We start from the raw sequence: 21,899 nt of genomic DNA, 5'->3' as shown, positions 1-21,899 counted from the left end.
AATGTTTTTGCATGAGCCCAATAATTAAATTTCCGCATAAATTTAATTTATTATTTTTTTTATAATTTCACTAGTTGGCATGATTTTTTTTTCTAAACAACACTCCTAACTCATTGTACCAAGCTATGTTCTAGATTTACAATTCGTAATCAATCTTCAAAATTTTCAAACTGAATCGTCATATCAATCGAAATTTTTTACGAGCATAGTCATAAGCTTAGGAATTAAATCTATTTCATATTTGGCATGGAGCATATTTAAAACACATGGATCAAATTTTAAACACATTTGTACCTAATACATGAACAACGTGTATCTAAAGTGTCAAAAAGATAGACAATATCTTTAAAAATTAAGAGAACTTTTTTTTAACATATCATATCATAGTTGCACATGTGATAGGTACACATGTTTAAAATTTAGTCCATGTGTTTCATATACACTTCAACATCATATTCGAACTAACATTCAATGCTTAAGCTAATAACTAGGCTAACAAAGACATAATTAGTACAATATTTATATTATAAGGACTCAATTAAAATATTTTAAAATTCAAAGACCAATTTAAAATCTGAATCATAATTGGTGGACATCCAGCGAAACAAATCCTTAAAAAATAAGTCCAACTTATGGGCTATATTATTCATCGTCAAGCGGCCATTTCTCGTGGCCCAAAAAAATTTATTACTGATTCTCAATTACTCTTAAACCTTGTTATGGGGCCGAACTACATGGGCTTCGAAATATTATATATATACAAAGAGTTATGTGGATCGGGCATATCTTGATTCTCAGTAGTCCTCCAAACTTCAAAATCACATCTTTAAACTATCAACATTATATTAATTAAGTCCTTCTATTACTAAAACTCATATATCACTTCATTTTTGCTTTTCCATTTCTATTTCCTTTTTAATTTTTTTTTTGTTTCATTTTATCATTTTCTTTTGTAAGAAAAACTTCATTTTAAGTTATGTGAAATAAGATTTAGATGTCACTTAACAATTAAATTAATGATTTTAATAATGAAAGGACTTAGATTGATGTAACCATGATGGTTTAAGACTGTAATTAGAACGTCTTGATGTTTAGAGATCAATTTAGAATGAGAGTCATGTTTTTGGGGCATCCAGTGCAATTAATTCTACATCCAAAAGCTACAAGATGTTGGGATGTCGAGATTAAGTTATATATTTTGATCAAAGCTAAAATGTAATTTCATCATTATATTGTCATATACCTTTATAGTTTTAGATAAATTAAATCAAAATTTTATCATTTTTATAAACTAAAATATAAATATACTACTTCTTAGCTTAATTTATAAAATTTCCCTATTTTTGGGGGTGCCACGGGCTCCGGCTTGCACTTGAAGAAAACTCATTTCCTTTTTAAGTAAGATTATGGATTCAAAAAATAATGGAGAGAGAGTTTAGGTATGAATTAGTATAAAAGAAAATTTATTTCATTTATTATACCAACAACTTATTGGGTTTCAAATATTTTATGCATAATTAATGCATATTAGTTGGGGAATGGGCTGTAACATAAGATGAAACAGGGGCGGCTTCATTAACATGCTGTTGAACTTGCATTTCATCAGCACAATTGCAAGAGCCATTGATGCAACGATATTCTCCTTTGCAATATTGCTTGCATTGCTCATCATGGGTGCAAAGAACCGGTATCTCTCTCCAACCTTCCACTTGCAGCACTTGCTGAAAGCTCATGCCTGAAAAAAGAAATGCCATGCTATTAAAATTGGATGATAGTTTCAACAAAATCAAAAAATGGAATTTAACTTACATGAAACTATGAGCAAAACAGAAAGCAAAAGAGTAAGGCTTCTGGAACCCATGTCTGGCAATGAAAAAAAGTGTAGAGAAGAGGTGGTAGGATTGGGAATTTAAAGGGAGAAAGAATGTATTCAATTTGGTAACGTATCAAATTATGGGTTTAAATTAAATACTACATTTATGATTTACAATCAATGAAATTTTGCTACTTTAATTTTCCTATCTGGCACAAGTGGACACTAATTAATGATTTCTTAGTAAGGTTTATTATTAATAAATGATATTAAATAAATTAGAATCACCTTTTAAAGAAATCATTTAATATTAATAAAAATGGAATGGAATAAATTACGCACTGTATTACAAATTAAAAAATATAAAATCAAAAGTCTTATAAATGAAATTTGACTCTTATTTAGAGGAGTTCTCATGTCTCTTCATACAAACACAACTATCTAAATGGATAGTCATATCTTTTAACAATAAACATAATTATTCAATAGATGTATCCTTAAATAATTATGATTTGTTGCTAATAACAAAGTGACATAATTTTTGAATTTAAGACACATAGTTCATTACCATGAAATATGATAACTCTTGGTTAATAACCAAGTCATTTAACTTTTCATTTGTAACGATTGGAACACTATATTATATTTTGAAAATGTTCCAATATACTTTTTTCACTTTTTATTTTGTTTTAAAATTTTCATTTTAAATCATGCCAAATAAGATATGACATGTCACTTCACGGTTTTAGTTTAGGATCTACTTAGAATGTTTTGAAGTTTTGGGATTAATTTAGAATAAGGATCACAGTTTCGAGACGTCTGGTGCAATTAACTCTATATCCAAAAGTTACAAGTTGATCCTTTGGCACTCAATGAAAAGAGCATGGGGCAAAACCAAAAGAAGTTTTTGGTGCGTCGAGATTAACTTGTATATTTTTATCAAAGTTAAAATGTAATTTCACTTCAAGGTTTTAGAAGGACTAAATCAAAATTTTATCATTTTTGGGGAGCCAAATTACAAATCTATTATATATTAACTTAAAATTTTATTTTCAGGGAGCTCGAATATATTTTTTTCTATTTTTAAGGGTACTAGGACTTTTGTTTATCCTTTGCCTTCGTCCCTGAAAAGAACTCATTTCCCTTGGATAAGATTTTGATTCAGAACTTATCAATAGAAAAAATAATGCTTTTGCCTTACTAGTTACTATAAAGCAAATTTATTTCACTTGATATATAATAAACAATTTGGCATGCTTAATGCATATTATTTGGGCCATTGCCTCTAGAACAAGATGAAACAGAGAAGGCTTCATTAACATGTTGCTGTTGCTGTTGCTGTTGTTGTTGAACTTGCATTTCATCAAAGCAATTGCAACAGCCTTTGATGCAACGATATAACCCTTTGCAGTAATCCTTGCAGTCTTCATCATGGGTGCAAAGAACTGGTTCCCGTCTCCAACCTTCAACTTGTAGCAGTTGTTGAAAGGATATACCTACAACAAGAATGTCTTTAATTAGTTGCTTTGCTAGTAAAATTGGATGATAGTTTTGGATCCGTTAAATTACAGTTTTGATCCTTATACTATGTCTAAATTTGAAATTTAGTCTTTCTACTTCAATTTGGCACAAGTTGATCCTTTTACTTTTATAATGTTATTAGTTAGTCCAAATTAGGGGTGAAGTTGAGAATTTTATGTTAGGGAACTTAGATAAAACTATAAATTTTGAGGGGTGGAAGCAGAAAATATTGCAATAAAAAGGCCTAAATTGAATTATTAATTTTTGAGCAGGACCAAAATACAAAATTCCATTTAACCAATGGGCCTATCTCCCTTTGCATCTACCCCGGTCAAGGAAGAAGCCAGAAAATTATTGAAGGCTAAAGTGTAATTTTATCATTATATTAACATGTAATTTCATAAAAATGTAAGGGTGTCAATAGAAAATCTACCATTGGGGGAGAGGGGGCCTTGCCTGCCGCTCTTTGCCTTTGTCCCTAACCTTGATCCAAATAGTTAACTATTAAAATGGACATAAATTTAAAAGAAAAAGAAAACACTTTCAACATACAAAAATTCTATATCAATATGATGAATTGGAATGAATTTTTTAAGAAAAATCACATTAGAATTTTATCCAAAATAATTGCATTGAAGTATTAAATTATATCAAATTAAAATACAGAGATCTAATTAAAAATTTAAGCATAATAGAAGGATTAAAATCATAATTTAACATATTTGGATTTACATCTAAACAAAAAAGAGAAAATTAACTTACATGAAACTATAATCAAAACACAAACCAAAAGAGGAAGCCTTCTCAAACCCATGTATTGTGAAAGAAATATTTGTACGTAGTGAAAATAATAGTTGATTATGATGTAGAGAAGGGTCTTAGCATTGCCATTTTAAAGTGGAGGAATGAATATACTAAGAATTAATAAATTTGGTAACATATCCCCTGCTTTATCAATTATGGGTTTAAATTCTATAAAATTGTGCCAAGTGGATACCTTAATTGTTTGACACATCATTACTATTAATATTATTAATTATCTATATTTAGCAATAATTTATTTTGATTTATTTTAGTATAAATCATATATAGTATATGATATTATAAGGTTTTATCTAAATAGGAAATTTCTAACCATGTTCACATTAGGTTAGGATTGTGTTGCCTTCTTGAGGGTTGTCTTTAGTCCCAAGAGGAATCTTCTTCTTCATTTCTTGATTGCTCCTCACTCCTTCGGGCTTTCTTTGAGACATATTCCTAGAGCTGAGCCCGGAGGAATTTGTTTTAGGCTTACAATTCATGATATTATTGGATTGTTGGTCAAGGTTCTTTTTCTCCTTAAAACAACAATATTCATCTTCATGATGGTTTGTTAATGGGCTGTGTAACACCCCTCGCCCGCATCCGACGCCGGGACGGGGTTCGAGGTGCTACCTAACTTTTACTAACACTTCTATACTAAATAGGGCTATGAAATCTCAAATAATTAAAAACTTTTATTTTCATATACAATCTGTCCTATATACGGGCTTACGAGGCCCAAAACATACATCTGGAGTGGTTCAGGTCTCAATCGAGAACTCATGAAAAACTTAGAAAAATCTCTTGCGTTAAGGCTTCACACGCCTATGTGCTCAGGCCGTGTGGCCAGAAATAGGCTAATTATCAAGCCTTTTGTCACTCTCACACCACATGCATAGATACATACTTATCCAATAACATACAACGTGGCATAAATGAGCTCTTAAACATCTACAAACATGTTATGCTCAAGTTACTTTCTTATGCAATAAATATTATAGAATTTGCCCATATCATTACCACATACTAGACATAACTATCATTACATCACAAACCATTCATGAGGAATTATTAACTATTTATCAATCACTTAATCTTGCATTAGTTACTAGCTCATCGATGAATCTCAATTCAATCTCTAGGCATACATGTTGTAAGCCATATCACAAGAGATAATAACATACATGCATAAGAATAATCATATGGGCCCATAACGATATTAGCCGACATAGGCCAATTTACATGACTAATACTACCTTAATAACAAGCCAATGCCTTTGGCTAAATCATAATATTACATACTAACATTAAAACCCTATACATGCCATAGACTAGAATCACTTGAGTTTACTTACGCCGATAGCGTTAACTCGACAGTGTGATAATATCTCTGACGGCCTCCAACTCGAGCTAACCTGGAAACTCTAGAAAACATGGGAAAGAAGGGGGGTAAGCTTTCGCTTAGTAAGTTCATATGAAAACAATAAGCAACTCATTAACTTGTTTTATCGATATTTACAACATATTTTCAAGTTCACAACAAGCTGTCTTCCTGAGCAACAGTCACTAAATTATTTATCTCTAGAGCTACGAAACTCCGAATTAAGTTTCGTAAATTTTCCCTGAAACTAGACTCATTTATATTTCTTTCATAAAATTTACAGAATTTTTGGTTGGGCCATTTAGTACAGTTTATTAGTTAAAGTCTCCCCTATTTCAGGGTACGACTACTCTGACCCCTGTGCACTACAAACCGAATTTCTCATTGTAAAGAATTTCATCGACCATGACGTTTATTTACAATAAAAATAGACTCAATAAGGAATCCATTCATGTAAGGTATGACTCTTAATAATATTTGTACAATTTATGGTGAATTTTTAAAATCAGAACAGGGGATCTCGAGTTCATTCAGACCCTGTTTCACAAGAATTCAAATATCACACAATATAGAATTCTTTTTCTCCCCCTGTTTCTTTCATGTGAAAATAGACTCATTAAGCTTTAATCCCATATTTTATTCTGCTGCTAACTCATTTTCCACTATTTTTAGTGTATTTTCAAATTTACACTACTGCAGTAACTCAAATCTGTCAAGGCTAAATTACTCATTCATGATCATTGTTCACAAAATTAATACAACATCATTTCATCCATCATGGTAAGAACGCATATTATGCATCATAGATCATCACATATCAAGGCATTCTCATAGGCTTAGTATACATACTTGCACAACTCGTAACATAACTCAAGTGCATACTCACCAATGACTTACCTCATTGGGACCATCATCAACTCTTTCCTTGGATTACCCGTTAAACACTTGGAATACTAATTGGATACTCGGAAAAGCCTTTGCACATAAGTGCCTCAATTGTAGCTAAAGCTACCTCATATCTCATGACATTTCAATGCTCACTCTCGAGCTAGTCATCTGGACTCATAATTCCTAGTGACATGTCACTCGTATCCTAATTTATTCCTAAGGTTCAAACGGGATTTTTCCTCGCCTATCAAGGCTTTGTCTTATCATAATTCTATTAATCACATACACTTAATATCTGTACAATTCATGTAATGATAACATTTAAATACATGTTTAGCATGGTATTGTTTACATACAAACTTACCTCGATACCACAAAGGTGAAAAGGACATAATCATCCCTTAATCGATTTCTTTCCGTTCTAGGTCCAAATCTCGATTTCCTTGATCTATAATATCACATTTAGCCTAATAATCAGTCACAATATTCATATGGGTCTAAAAATCATATTTTTACAAATTTTCATTTTGACCCCTAAACTTTTGCATATTTTCACTTTTGCCCCAATGCTCGTAAATTAATTTTTATTCAATTTCTATAAGGTTTAAGACATGCTGAACATTTTTCTCTTCTATGGTAACTCCAAATTTTCACTAATTCACACACTTATGACCAATTTATAACTTTTACAATTTAACCCCTTTTTGACATTTTTACCGAAATTCATTGAATAAAACTCATATTTAACACATTAAACATTCATTATCCACTATAAATCATCAAAACACAACCATATCATGAATGGGTAAATTTTTAAACTCTAATTTCTCTTCAATCAATTGGTAGAAATAGAAAATTTAAGCTTCGGGGATCTCAAAAATACGAAAATCATTAAAAACAGGACAAAAACCGTACCTATATAAGCCATAGAAGCTTGGCCGAATGGAGCTCATCTATGGCTGCCATTTTCGGTTTTTTCCCACGGTTGAAGAAGAAAGAATGGAAAAAAAAAATGATAGCTTTTATCATTTTTGTCTTATTAGGTTATTTTAATTAATTTACGAAATTACCCTTTTTTATCATTTTTGTCTTATTAGGTTATTTTAATTAATTTACAAAATTACCCTTTTTATTTCAACCAAATTTCAAAAATACCAAACAAATATCCATTCACTAACTTATTAAAGGAATAATTATCACATAAGGACTTTCAATTTAAAACTCATAACAATTAGGCACCTCATATATAAAGAACTCAACTTTTGCACTTTTTACAATTTAGTCCTTTTGACTAAATTGAGTGCTCAAACGTCAAAATTTTTGAATGAAATTTTTACGAAATATTTTCATAAATTTATAGACTATAACAATATAATAAAAATAATTTTTTTTCTCGTCGGGTTTGTGGTCCCAAAACCACTGTTCCGACTAGACCCAAAATCGGGCTGTTACAGGCTGAAAGATAGAGGATGGATGTGTTTGTTGTTCAATTTGAAGGTAAGACGGATGGTGGGCCTCCACCATGTTATTTTGGCCCCATTTTTCAGACCTGTTCTGATGTTAGCCAAGGGGAATGCTCTGGTCTTCTTGCTCTTGGTGGTTGTTGCCTTTTAAGGATAAAAACATAGCCTTTTGTTAGGCACCCACTGATGAGGCAAATTAACACTAATGTTATACAAAATGTTGAATAGTATAATGGGGGCGATTCACACCATAAGGGTTGTGGTAAGCCACTAGAAAGAGGGCAACTTACACTATAGATGGTGCAAGAATTGTTGAAAAGTCAACAAAGGTAGGAAGCAACTTGTTAAAAAGGTGAAGCAAGTTGCACCGATGTTGAAAAGTTGAATGGGATAATTTCAGTTAGGGTCCCTAATTTTTTAGGCCATTTGCAAGTTAGTCCCTGAACTTCAACTATAAATAGACCTTCTCATTTTTCATTTCAACTATCCCAACCAATCTTTTCTCTTTTAGTTTTCTCTCTTCTCCCATTTGAGAATTCTTAAGGAATTCTATTTGTTTGTAATATTTTGGAGATAGTAAAATTATCATCTGGTGTTAGTGCCCGAGGACGTAGGTATAATTTACCGAACCTCGTTAAAACTCTTGTGTTCTTTCTTGTCCTATTTTTCTCTCAATATTTGAGGGTATAATAGTAGTATTTAATTGTGCTATTAAATTACTATAGAAGGGATATTTTGACTAAGGAAAGACTTGGTATTTAAGAGATCCTTGTGATCCACCTCTCTTCCCTGGGAATTGAACTTTGTGTGATTTTTGAATACAATAATTTACACGCTTCCGACCCTATTGGAATCACAAGTGGTATCAAGAGCCGAAGGTTAATCGTAGTATGCTCTTTGGTTGCAGTTTAAACTGATCTTCCACATCAGAAAAGATTTCCTTAGGTATATTGAAAGATTATGGAGAAAACGGTCGGTGTAGGAGCTTTAACATATAAGACCGACAATTGCAAATGCAAGATTGGCCGTGAAGATCTTTGATGGCACGGGCCATTTTGGTATGTGGCAAAGTGAGGTTCTAGATGCCCTTTTTCAGTAGGGTCTAGACATTGCCATTGATGAAGAGAAACCAGATGATGTACATGAGAAAGATTGGAAGGCGATCAATCGGTTGGCATGTGGCACAATTCGATTATGCCTTTCTCGAGAGCAGAGGTATGCTTTTTCAAAGGAAACTTCTGCAAATAAGTTGTGGGTGGCACTTGAAGAAAATTTTTTGAAGAAAAACAGTCAAAATAAGCTCCACTTGAAGAAAAGACTGTTTCGCTTCACTTACGTCCCAGGTACCACAATGAATGATCACATCACCAAATTTAATCAGTTAGTCACTGATTTGCTAAATACGGATGAGACATTCAAAGATGAAGATTTGCCTTTGATGCTGTTGGGGTCACTTCCTGAGGAGTTTGAGTTTCTAGAAACTACTCTACTTCATGGCAGGAGTGATATATCTCTGAGCGAAATCTGTGCGGCCTTATATAGTTATGAACAAAGAAAGAAGGACAAACAAAAAAACTTAATCAGAGATACAGAAGCTTTAGTAGTCTGAGGTCGTTCATACACTCGGAAGAAAACTCAGAAAGGGAGATCAAAGTCAAAGTCCAGACTCGGGAAAGATGAATGTGCCTTTTGTCATGAGAAAGGCCACTGGAAGAAAAATTGTCCAAAGCTGAAGAATAAGGGAAAAGCTGCTGTAGAAGCTTGTATTGTAAAGCATGATACCAGTGACTCTGAACTATCACTGGTTGCATCATCATCGTCGTTCCATTCAGATGAGTGGATATTGGATTCGGGTTGTACCTATCATATGTCCCCTAACCGGGAGTGGTTCTCTGATTTAGTTGAACTAAATGGAGGAGTTGTTTATATGGGCAATGACAATGCCTGTAAAACTGTTGGGATAGGTTCAATCCAATTAAAGAATCAAGATGGATCAACTAGAGTTCGACCGATGTTGATGCGTGCGGTTTGAAGAAAAATCTCATCTCATTGGGAGCCTTGGAATCCAATGGTTCGATTGTTAATATGAGAGATGGGATTTTGAAAGTGACATCTGGCGCACTTGTGATATTGAAGGGCATCGGAAAAATAACTTGTATTACTACCAAGGTAGTACAGTTATTGGAGCGATCATTGCGACTTAGGTAACAAAGAATTGGACTCAATGCGGTTGTGGCATATGAAGTTGGGACATGCAATGAAAAATCCTTGCAAATTCGCAAAGCAAGGATTGTTGAAAGGTGCAAAGGCTTGCAAATTAAAATTTTGCGAGCATTGTGTTCGGGAAAGCAAAGAGAGTGAAATTGACCGCTATCCATAATACAAAAGGTATTTTGGAATATGTTCACTCAGATGTGTGGGGCCTTCAAAACACCTTCGTTGGGAGGAAAACACTACTTTGTTACTTTTGTTGATGACTTTTCCAGAAGAGTTTGGGTGTATACCATGAGAACTAAGGATTAAGTGCTTGGAGTTTTTCTTAAATGGAAAACTATGATCGAAAACCAAACTGGCAAGAAAATCAAGCGGCTTAGGACGGACAATGGAGGGGAATATAAAAGTGACCCGTTCTTCGATGTGTGCCAAGAGTATTGTAACAGCCTAATTTTCAGTGGTATTGGGAATAGAGATTTGAGATCACCAAATCCGACTGGTGAGTTAAAAATTTAATAAATTAATACCTATGAGTCAAATGCGAATATAAAAGCATTTTTGAATTAGTGAATTTGGTGATTTAAAAGAATTAATTAGGTAAATTGGGTCGGGAATGAGGTATCGAGACCTCGACTTCATAAATCGAGCCATAAATATTTTTAGAAATATTTATGGAGTGTTGGTGAGGTAGTATTAAAATTTAGTCAGAAAATTTTGACGTTTGGGTGGTTAATTAAATAAAAATGACTAAATTGAAAAGGGTGTAAAAGTTGCTAGAAGGATTAAATAGCTCAATTGTCAAATGAGGAAGGACTTAAAGTGAAAATAGTCCTAAATGAGATATTTTGGGTGGCAATAGCTGAGAAAAATCAGGAAATGGATGAAATAAGGGCAAAATTGAAAAATTGCCAAAATTGGCTAAATAAAAATGGGACTAAATTGGAATATCTAGAATTCTCTTCATTTTCTCTTCATATTCATCAGCTGAAAAATAGCCATGGAGGAGGGTTCAAGCTGGTTTTCATACTCTAGCTTCATGTAAGTTTAATTCTTGCTTTCTCCTTGAAATTTTTATGTTTTTGTGACTTTTACAACTAGGTCCACTTGTTGAATTCATTAGTTTTTGATTCTATGAAAGAAATTGAAAGTTTCTATGAATATGTGCTAGAATTATATGATGATTTGGCATGGAATTAGAGCTTTAAATTATTTATATGCTGATTTTATTGAAAGAATTGAATAGAAAGTGAATGTTTGGGACCTAATTGTAAAAGAGTTTGAAGTTAGAGTTTCATATAGAAATTATGAATTTCAATAGTTATGAAATAACTTATAATGTCTAGAAAAAGTATTAATTGAGAAAATTATCTTAATTGAGGGGTTAATTGAGCAAGGACTGAATTGTATGAATTGTGAAATTTGGGGCAAAATGGAAATTAATATTTTGCACTAAAACTGTTTTAGACAGCAGCAGTAGTCTAACTTTGAAAAATTACCAAAAATTATAGAAATCGAATTAGAGGATGAATAAAATATGAACTTAAAGCTTATTGAGTCTAGTTTATTATAAAAGAAATTATGTAAGAAATGGAGTTGTAAATCATGAGATACAATAACTTTTGTGAGATAATGTCAGAATGATTTCGAGTTCCCCTGTTCTGACTTTGGAAAATCATAAAAAATTGGATAAAAATAATTATGGGCTTAAATTTATATGTTTAGAATCTTGAATGAGTTTATTTTCAATATAAACAAACGAGGACATCATTCGAATCCTGTACAAGAAGATAATTAATTTTTAGTGAAGAAGGGTCGAAACTGTTAGACGGCAGAACAGGGGAGACTTTAATGAATAAACTGTATTAATTGGCCCAACGAAAAATTATGAAATTTTTATGGTAAGAAGGTATATGAGTTTAGTTTCAGGGAAAATTAGAGGATCTTAATTTGGAGTTCTGTAGCTCAAGATAAAAATAATTTAGTGACTATGACACAGATGGACAACTTGAATATTCACATAAGTAGATAGTGAAAATTATGGATAATGTTACCTACAAGTGTGTTGTTTATACTAAGGATGTGGAATGGAGAGGAGGAGGAGGAAAAATATGTATGAATATTCAGCTAGCATGGCTAATTTGTATGTTTTTGGCTCAATGACTAAATTGAATAAAAGTAAAACTTTATAGGTAATTTTGTAAAAATGTCGAAAATGACTAAATTGAAGGGAATGAATTGTTTTATTATCTAATTTAATAAATTGAATGAAATTATCAATTTAAGATTGGGTGAAATTTGGGAATATGGTAAATTACCAATATGCCCCTAAATCTTGGTATTTCTGCAATTTAGTCAGGTAGGTTCGTATATCCTGCATGAGCATGTAAATATGAAAATTTAAGTATTGTATCGTATTTTATATGATATTTTGAATTGAATATATGAAAAGAATGTTACATGAAACATGAAAATGAATACTAAATAATATAAATTAATTGAAATTATTCTGAAAATCTCGGTAATGCCTCGTATCCTATCCCGGCCTCAGGTACGGGTATGGGGTATTACAAGTATGGTATTGTTCGACACTTCACAGTTAGGGATACACCGCAGCAGAATAGAGTGGCGAGCGTATGAATCGAACATTCTTTGGAGAAAGTTTGATGTATGTTATCCAATCTTTGGGTTGGGCAAGCAATTTTGGTTGAGGTGTGACATACGCCGCCATCTTGTTAATCGTTTGCCATCATCGCATTAGAAAGAAAAACTCCTATGGAGGTATGGTCTGGAAAATCGGCTACAGATTATGATTCCTTATATGTGTTTGGATCTACTGCATATTACCATGTGAAGGAGTCAAAGTTAGATCCAAGGGCAAAGAAAGCTCTCTTTATGGGAATCACTTCTGGAGTGAAGGGATTTCGTCTTTGGTGTTTAAATACAAAGAAAATGATCTGTAGCAGAGATGTTACCTTTGATGAATCTGCCACATTGAAAAAGGTAGCAAATGAAGATATTCAGACAAGCGATACTCCACAGCAGGTGGAGTGTACTCCAAAACAGGTGGAGTTTGAGCAGATGGGGATTTGCCCAGTTAATAAGTCTAATTCTCTAGCCACAATGGAGGAATTAGAGGTTGAAGAGGTTCTGACCCAAGAACCATTAAGTACACCAGAACAAGTTGCAGTTGCAAGGCCATGGAGAGAAATTCGTAAACCTGCTCGATTTACTGATATGGTGGCCTACGCCCTTCCCGTTGTTGATGATGATATTCCTATCACTTATTAAGAAGCAATGCAAAGCTTAGAAAGTGACAAATGGAAATGCGCCATGGATGAAGAAATGCAGTCTCTCCGGAAGAACAATACTTGGGAGTTGGCACAATTACCGAAAGGTAAAAGGGCAATCGGATGCAAGTGGGTATTCACAAAGAAAGATGGATCTCCTAGCAAGAAAGATATTCGCTACAAGGCAAGATTGGTAGCTCAAGGCTACGCTCAGAAGGAGGGAATTGACTACAATGATGTATTTTCCCCTGTTGTGAAGCATTCCTCCATCAGAATTTTGTTGGCCTTGGTAGCACAGTTGAATTTGGAGCTAGCTCAACTTGATGTTAAGACGGCTTTCTTGCATGGTGAGTTAGAAGAGGAGATCTATATGACTCAGCTCGAAGGATACACAGATGCTGGTGGTAGAAATTGGGTTTGTAAGCTGAACAAATCGCTATATGGATTGAAGCAATCCCCAAGGCAGTGGTACAGGCGATTTGATAGCTTTATGAGAAGGCAAAAGTACACAAGAAGTAAATATGACAATTGTGTGTATTTGCAGAAGCTGCATAACGGATCTTTCATTTATCTACTCTTGTATGTTGATGATATGTTAATCGCTTTGAAGAGCCAAAAAGAGATAGATAAGCTGAAGGCTCAGTTGAATCAAGAGTTCGAGATGAAAGATCTAGGTGAGGCTACGAAGATTCTCGGCATGGAGATAAGTAGAGATAGACAGAGAGGCAAGCTTTGTTTGAATCAGAAGCAATATCTGAAAAAAGTATTACAATGTTTTGGTGTAAATGAAAACACAAAACATGTAAGTACCCCACTTGCTTCTCATTTGAAACTTAGTGCTCAATTATCTCCGAAAACTGAAGAAGAAAGAGAATATATGGAAAAAGTCCCATATGCAAATGCAGTTGGGAGTTTGATGTATGCGATGGTGTGTGTATCTGGCTTTGACATTTCACAAGCTGTTGGAGTTGTGAGCAGGTATATGCATGATCCTGGAAAAGGACATTGGCAAGCTGTGAAATGGATTCTACGGCATCTTCGAAAAACCATAGATGTTGGTTTAATTTTTGAGCAGGATGAAGCACTTGGTCAGTTTGTAGTTAGATATGTTAATTCCGACTTTGCTGGTGATTTAGATAAACGTCGTTCAACTACGGGGTATCTGTTTACTCTTGCTAAAGCCCTAGTGAGTTGGAAGTCTACCTTACAGTCTACAGTAGCTGTGTCTACTACAGAGGCAGAATATATGGCAGTTACAGAAGCTGTTAAGGAGGCTATTTGGCTTAATGGATTGTTGAAAGACTTGAGAGTTGTTCAAAGTCACATTAGTCTATATTGTGACAGTCAGAGCGCTATTCATTTAGCGAAAAATCAAGTCTATCATTCAAGAACCAAGCATATCGACGTAAGATATCACTTTGTGCGGGAAGTCTTTGAAAAAGGAAAAATTCTACTTCAGAAGATACCGACAGCAGATAATCCCGCAGATATGATGACCAATGTGGTAACAACAATCAAGTTTAATCATTGTTTGAACTTGATTAATATCCTGAGAATTTGAGCACCTTCAGGTGTATGGCGCTCGAGAGCGCATTTGTAGGCACTACAAAAGATAGCTTTATTGAATTTGGGGAGTTAAAGGAAGTGTGTGAAGATGTGATTATCCTAATCAAATCTTCAAGGTGGAGATTGTTGAAAAGTCAACAAAGGTAAGAAGCAACTTGTTAAAAAGGTGAAGCAAGTTGCACCGAATGTTGAAAAGTTGAATGGGATAATTGCAATTTTGGTCCCTAATTTTTTAGGCCATTTGCAAGTTAGTCCCTGAACTTCAACTATAAATAGACCTTCTCATTTTTCATTTCAACTATCCCAACCAATCTTTCTCTCTTAGTTTTCTCTCTTCTCCCATTTGAGAATTCTTAAGGAATTCTATTTGTTTGTAATATTTTGGAGATAGTAAAGTTATCATCTAGTGTTAGTGCCCGAGGACGTTGGTATAATTTACCGAACCTCGTTAAAACTCTTGTGTTCTTTCTTGTCCTATTTTTCTTTCAATATTTGAGGGTATAATAGTAGTATTTAATTGTGCTATTAAATTACTATAGAAGGGATATTTTGACTAAGGAAAGACTTGGTATTTAAGAGATCCTTGTGATCCACCTCTCTTCCCTGGGAATTGAACTTTGTGTGATTTTTTAGTACAATAATTTACACGCTTCCGACCCTATTGGAATCACAAGAACGACTAAAATGGTTATTTAAGGAGACTGAAACTATACTTGAGCAGAGTTTGGATAATGTGTCTTGCTCTTCCTCTTATACCCTTGGTGTTTAAAGAAGTATTTGTAGAAGGGTGGGTGGGGGCCTAGCCATTAAGTTCCCTATTCTTTAGGTGACTTAATAGGGTGGTAGATGTTAACTTAGGATATTGCTGGAATCGACTAAAAATGATTAAACAATATGCTTGTTAAGCTAGGATATGATAAATAGATGGTTTTCATTAAAAACTCTTATCCATATATCTTCTTCTCATTAAACAATATGCCCGCTTGGTATGACAGAATGTCCTCACAAAGCATATTTCTTCCCTGGTGTGATGGCCATGAGGTCGAGCTTCGCCAAGTTTCTTGATCTAGCAAGGGGGTCTAGGGGAGAGGGATAACAATACTTAAACTTTCTTTCAGAAGTGGTACCTAAACATCAAATTTATCTCATTTTGTCCCATAAGTGTATGACATCTAATAATATTGTACCATGTGTCATATTCTTATTTGTTGGTACTGATTTTGAGGTAAATTGGATCAAAATTAACAGTTTAGATATCATTTTTAACCCAATAAAAATTAAATACCAATAAAGAGTATAATATTTTACCTATAAACCTTAAACTTATATAAGTGATTAACTTATTTATACTTAACATAACAGTGTATAACTGGATAAAATATTTTACTTCTAGTAATAATATTGATTGCAATAATAAAAATATTGTAGTAATTCAGAATTTTATGTGTTTTCATTAAACAGATGACAATTCATCATCGTGATTTTAATTTTAATTTTAATCTTCCATTATTAATTCATTACTTTAAAAAATATATGTAAGCATTAAGAAAAGTTAATAGTAAATTCCCAATAAAAAAATGTGACTATTTGCAACGTGAATAGAATGCCCACTCAACAAGGAAAACAACAAAAAATAATTCAATGGACGCAATAAGTATGGTAGGATTTTTTTTTATATTAATGATTAAATATATATATATTTTTGAGAAATATGATTAAAATATATTATAAATTTTATACTCTTTTCAAATTTAAAATTTAGTCTTTATAATTTTATTTTGAAAATTTAGTTTCTTTATTTTTAAAATTTTAAAATTCAAGTTTAATTATTATTATATTTAATTAAATTTCTTGATGTGATATTTTAAAATATAAAAAATCTTTTAAATTTAAAAATTAAAATTATATGATAAAATGATAAAATAGTCTTAAAATTAACAAAAAAAATAGTGAAAAACTTAAAAGCTTGATTGGTGTCTAAAAACTTAATATTGATATAAAGAAAACCAAATAATTTAAAATTATTAAAAACCTAAAATTGATCCAAGCAGAACAGACCCGTTTAGAATGGGATAAAGGAAAATTTGCACAAAAAACCAAGCTTAAAACGACAAAATAAACAGGTGCATTACCGCCGTTTTGCTTTCCTGCTTTAATTTTTTTTTCTTCTTTGTAAACCAAAATTCTTACCTTTTGATCAAAATCTTTTGCTCCCTTTTATTATTTTGCTTTCACCAAACAGAGCTGATGGTCAAGTGGCTAAAACCCAAAAATAGATACTGTAAGTCCTTTTTTAAGTGTTGGGTTAAATATGTATAAACGTCAAGTTACTTTTTGTTTTTTTTTAATCAATTTTGGTGATTGGTAAGTTCTTAATTCCTCTCTGCTTTCAAGTTGAAATTTTTAATGCATGTAAGCTTATTGCTTGATGTTTGGATGCTGAGAAAAAAAACTGGGAAAAAGAACAAGAAAAAGAGATAATTTTGAATCCAAATATGTAAACAAAGTCTGGAACTTGAGAATTGGGATCACCCATCTTTAGTTTAAGACTACTTTTTTTCTCCTCTTTTTTCAGCCCTGAGAAATTGGAAAATGTTTGGTTGCTGGGAAAATAAAAAAGATGAAGACTTTTGCTTCCATTTGAATTATTATAACTAAAATTAACGATTCTCTTGTTCTTTGTGGCGGTTTTTCCAAGCTAATGGATGATTTGCTGAGAAAATCGAGGAAAGATCAATTTTTTTTTTTTTTGCTATGAATAAATTCTTTGTTTTGGAGTATTTGTTGGTTTTCTTATAAATTTTTGTATATGCAGCACAAATTGGTGGTTCGACCAAGAACTGATTTTTGTTGGTTTGCTAAAGATATCGACAAACTGATATGATGGCTTGAAAATGAAGAACAATTGATCAAAGGCCAAACAAAAGAAACTTTACCAAATGGAGCAAACACATGAAAACCTCCATGAAAGCAATGATCATGTTCTTGATATAGCACCAAACGATGGTCAAGTTGTGAACAATGTTGACTCTCATGAACCTGTGATTCAGCCATCTTCAAGTCATGGAAGTTTTATGTCATCATTTTGTTTTTGGGTTTATATTAGATTAGTTTTCAATATCAGTCAAATTGTTGCATCAATAACTGTTATAGTAGTTTCTAGAAATGAAAAACCACAAGCTCCATTGTCTACTTGGATTATGGGTTATGCTGCAGGTTGTGCTGCTTCTATTCCAATCCTTTTCCAACATTGTTTTCTTCCATATCCGACGTAAGTGCTTACCTTTTTTTATGTTCGATATTTTTCGATGCTCAATTGTTAGTACTTGATGGTTTCTTAGTGTTATGTTCTTCTTGTTGTGGAACCATTTGCTTTAATTGTTGTCAACATTACAATAGTTGGCTTCATGTTGCATGATCCCGTTTACATGTCTCCGTTTCTGAGCTTGAAAGTTCGGGTCTTGTCCTTAGAATCAGTCAGTTTTCATATCTAAAAGTGCAATATTGATTTTATTCATGTGTTAGAATGTCTAATATCGGAAGAAATTTTGCATTTGGCTTGTCTAGTAAAAGAAGAAATAAACATTGATTGATTCCTAGGTGGTACAAGTACCATGGAGGCCCTTGTACTAGGAATCAGATTGCATTTTGCCCTGTTTACTAAAAAAATAAGCAAATTAGTCTCTCTATGTTAGATCAAAGAGCAAACTAGTCCTTTTTATTAAAATTTTCATCCATTTTTACTGTTAAAAATTGGCGTGGCTGATGAAATATCCATGTCTACCTCATGTTAACGTGAAAGTATCAGTTTTTAACAATAAAAATGGATGACCTTTTTAATAGAAGGACTAGTTTACTCTTTTATCTAACGTAGAGGGACTGATTTATACGTTTTTTGAGTAGAGAAGATAAAATGCAATCTGACTTATAGTACAAGGGCCTCCATGTTACTTTTACCATTCCTAGGTTCATATGAACATCTTTTATGTTCATTGTTACTGTTATTCTTATTGAAAGTACAATAAACATTTTAATAATCATTTTTTGCTGTGCTCGTTTTAAGAAAGATTTTAGCTTGTTCCAAAGTAAATTGAAGCCTCAGACAGTATGCATTAATGGTCTTTTATGAGTTCTTTTCATTTTGGTCCTAAGATTTACTTGTCTGGGTATTTTATATATAACTTTCATCAATCTTTACTTATATATGACCGCTGATGCATTTTGCATGATAACTTGGCAGGCTTAGCAGATTATTAGAGCACTTTAAATGGGTGCTAAAAGCTTACTTTTTTGTATGGTTTATTATTGGAAATGTTTGGTTATTTGGAGGTTACTCTTCCTCGGGGGCTTCGAATTTACACAGGTGTCGACGCTTACCTGTATAAGTATTATACTACTCGTTGTTTTTTCTCTGTCCGGAAATCAACTAGTTTCTTTGACTCCATTGTAGGTTATGTATAATGTTTCTCGTCTTTAGCTATCTCGAGTTTACTATGCCCTTCATCCTCTGTGTGGTTTTAGCATGCTGTTGTGGAGACCTAGGCCTAATTAAAGGAGCCTCTTCGGAATGCATCGAGTCATTGCCAACTTACACGTTCAAGTTACAAAAAGATGGTAGCGGAAGCATAAGGAAAATTAATTCGGAAGTTAAAGGAGGGGCTGAAACTGCAGGAACCGAAAAGGACTGCGCTATTCCGGGAGATGATGCTGTAAGTTTTAGGAAGTATTATAATCACATTGTTCTGTTTTCACCCGAAAACCATAAATCAACTTGTTTTATATGCACATTATGCAGGTTTGCTGCATTTGTTTGGCGAGTTATGCCGACAATGATATGCTAAAGGAACTCCCTTGCTCTCATTTCTTCCATACCAACTGTGTAGATAAATGGCTCAAGATGAAAGCTCTTTGTCCGCTTTGCAAATGCACGGTTTTGATTACGAAATGAGGGTTTGCCTTTTTGTTATTGATATTACGATAGTAGTTCTTAACCACCTTTCCAAGTAGATTACTCCCCCGATTACCGACAACGGTTGAAGACGAGCAAAATGAGAAGAGGGAAACGGGAAACAAAGAAACCTAAGCTACAAAGATTGTACATACAAGGATATCTGTAATATACTTGAATACAATCTGTTGATACCAAGCCTTTTTACGCGTATCAATTTCACTGTTCATCCAAACATATCGGAAAAAAACCCTGAAATCAAATCAAAGAGATATCATTGGGAATGGCTTTTTAACATATTTCATTGGAATATGGGATACCATCTCTCAAGCCATTCCATAGGTATATTAAGTGTTACCCCTTCCTTCACAATGAACTTCAGCTTCTGTATTTCAAGAGATTATAAAAAAAAGTTAAATGCAAAGACAGGTTATGAATGAAGGAAAGGATTCATAAATGGTGATTGTGCTTGGAAGGTCCTTATATTATAGAGATCTGATTAAATTAGTCCCTCTATTTTTAAATGGATCAATTTACTATTATAAAAAGTCAAATAAGGTCAAATTGAAATATAGCTGACATTTTCAATATAAAAATGTCATTTATCGGTTAATATTTTTTGTTTCATAAATGAAATATTTTATTAGGAATTGAATTGAAATTAAAAAAAATTCAAGATATTTAAATGTTAATTTATTAGAATTTGAACTTATTTGATTCTTATTAATAATATAGGGACTAATTTGATTCAATCCCTATAATATAGGGACCTCCTAAGTCCTAAGTACTTTAACCATTCATATGTTATGCAATAACAAAAATGATTGGAGCAAAAAGTGGCCTAACTCTCTATATATACCTAACCAATTCAAGCTAAAAAACCAAAAGAAACCTTGACCCCAAAAAAAAGACTCCCCAATTTGCATAAAACCAGAAAACAACAAAAACCCAGAAAAGTAAAGAGAAGGAATTAGTGTTATAGGGCCAAAAAATGGGATCATTATAGATGGTGGTGATACGCATTATATTGGCAACATGGGCCGTCATGGCAACAACAAAGGCAACAATAATGGAGGGTGATGAGAATGGATGTGCTGACCAGCATGCAAATCTTGCATCTTGTATTCCTTTTGTGAGTGGAACTGCAAAGAAACCAGCACCACAGTGTTGCCAAGACACACAAAAAATGAAGGCCAACAAGCCAAAGTGCTAGTGCATCCTCATTAAAGAGAGCACTGATCCTTCATTCGGTCTCCCAGTCAACACCACTTTGCTCTTCATATGCCATCAGCTTGTAATATTGATGCTAAAGTTTCTGACTGCCCTAGTATGTGTGAACTCTCTTACAATACTACTATACATTTGTCTGTTTTTAATGGTTTATAAAGCTAATTGTTGTTATTGTTGTTTTTCAGGTAAAAATATCATGGAGGCCCCTCTAGAGTTAGATTGCATTTTGACTCCATTTACTCAAAAAATGGGCAAATTAGTCATTATACATTAGATGATCAAAGAGCAAACTGAACATTTTTATTAAAAATTTCAATCTATTTCTACTGTTAAAAACTGGCATGGCAAACATAATAACCAGAAAGTTACATGTAGCGTGCCACGTGTACCTCATTCTAACATACTGGGACCTGTTTTTAACAATAAAAATAGATAGAATTTTTAACAAAAGGATTAGTTTGTTCTTTAGTCTAATATATAAAAATTAATTTATCTATTTTTTTTTAATAAAGGAAATTAATTTGACTTTTAATACAAATGTGTCCATAATACTTTTACCATTATTTTTTTTATGGTGTTGGGTAGGTATTTTGAACCTATCACCAAATTCACCATATGCAAAGATCTTTAAAGAAGTTGGTTCTTCAACTACAAGAGTTGAAGTTCAAGTTCGAACTCGGTTTCGAAGGCAACCCCTAGTAGCAGCAATGATATAGAGAAAGTGAAAGTATTTCATGGAGGAATTTGCCTTGTGTTGATTGCTTTAATTGCATGGATTTTCATATGA

At 33.0% G+C, this 21,899-nt stretch overlaps 4 protein-coding genes and 1 long non-coding RNA gene across 8 annotated transcripts; 2 read left to right on the top strand and 3 right to left on the bottom strand.

Moving 5' to 3' along the window:
• Positions 1-1,434: 1,434 nt before the first annotated feature.
• On the bottom strand, positions 1,435-1,940 carry LOC108487380 (uncharacterized). Its single transcript, XM_017791712.2, has 2 exons — positions 1,810-1,940; positions 1,435-1,735 (listed from the first exon to the last, which is right to left on the bottom strand). Exons 1-2 carry the CDS (start codon positions 1,859-1,861, stop codon positions 1,518-1,520), a joined length of 270 nt encoding a protein of 89 aa, XP_017647201.1. The 5' UTR covers positions 1,862-1,940; the 3' UTR covers positions 1,435-1,517.
• A 1,077-nt stretch (positions 1,941-3,017) lies between these two features.
• On the bottom strand, positions 3,018-4,238 carry LOC108488652 (uncharacterized). Of its 2 annotated transcripts, none has more exons than XM_017792947.2 (3): positions 4,097-4,238; positions 3,768-3,812; positions 3,018-3,309 (listed from the first exon to the last, which is right to left on the bottom strand). In XM_017792947.2, exons 1-3 carry the CDS (start codon positions 4,146-4,148, stop codon positions 3,071-3,073), a joined length of 336 nt encoding a protein of 111 aa, XP_017648436.1. In that variant the 5' UTR covers positions 4,149-4,238; the 3' UTR covers positions 3,018-3,070. The 2 variants fall into 2 exon arrangements, with proteins under 2 accessions (XP_017648436.1, XP_052886261.1); XM_053030301.1 differs by having other exon boundaries at positions 3,768-3,817; positions 4,097-4,219.
• Positions 4,239-5,211: 973 nt separating this feature from the next.
• LOC128295564 (uncharacterized) lies at positions 5,212-7,404 on the bottom strand. The gene is made up of 3 exons (XR_008286084.1): positions 7,320-7,404; positions 6,769-6,852; positions 5,212-5,559 (listed from the first exon to the last, which is right to left on the bottom strand). It is a non-coding gene; the product is annotated as an uncharacterized LOC128295564 (long non-coding RNA).
• Positions 7,405-17,056: 9,652 nt separating this feature from the next.
• On the top strand, positions 17,057-20,099 carry LOC108469054 (E3 ubiquitin-protein ligase At4g11680-like). Of its 3 annotated transcripts, none has more exons than XM_017769946.2 (5): positions 17,057-17,215; positions 17,750-18,205; positions 19,175-19,297; positions 19,385-19,643; positions 19,730-20,099. In XM_017769946.2, exons 2-5 carry the CDS (start codon positions 17,874-17,876, stop codon positions 19,880-19,882), a joined length of 867 nt encoding a protein of 288 aa, XP_017625435.1. In that variant the 5' UTR covers positions 17,057-17,215; positions 17,750-17,873; the 3' UTR covers positions 19,883-20,099. The 3 variants fall into 3 exon arrangements, with proteins under 3 accessions (XP_017625435.1, XP_017625444.1, XP_052886836.1); XM_017769955.2 differs by having other exon boundaries at positions 17,057-17,298; XM_053030876.1 differs by having other exon boundaries at positions 17,057-18,205.
• A 745-nt stretch (positions 20,100-20,844) lies between these two features.
• Positions 20,845-21,899, top strand: LOC108477230 (non-specific lipid transfer protein GPI-anchored 13). Its single transcript, XM_017779723.2, is given in 4 exon segments — positions 20,845-21,150; positions 21,153-21,209; positions 21,698-21,760; positions 21,763-21,899. Coding segments are annotated over 4 exon segments (519 nt in total). The 5' UTR covers positions 20,845-20,888.

This window comes from Gossypium arboreum, chromosome 7 (genome assembly GCF_025698485.1).
Source record: "Gossypium arboreum isolate Shixiya-1 chromosome 7, ASM2569848v2, whole genome shotgun sequence".
NCBI classification, from domain to species: Eukaryota; Viridiplantae; Streptophyta; class Magnoliopsida; order Malvales; family Malvaceae; genus Gossypium; species Gossypium arboreum.
The sequence above is the reverse complement of the archived record's forward strand: the minus strand, read 5'-3'. Positions and strand labels throughout refer to the sequence as shown.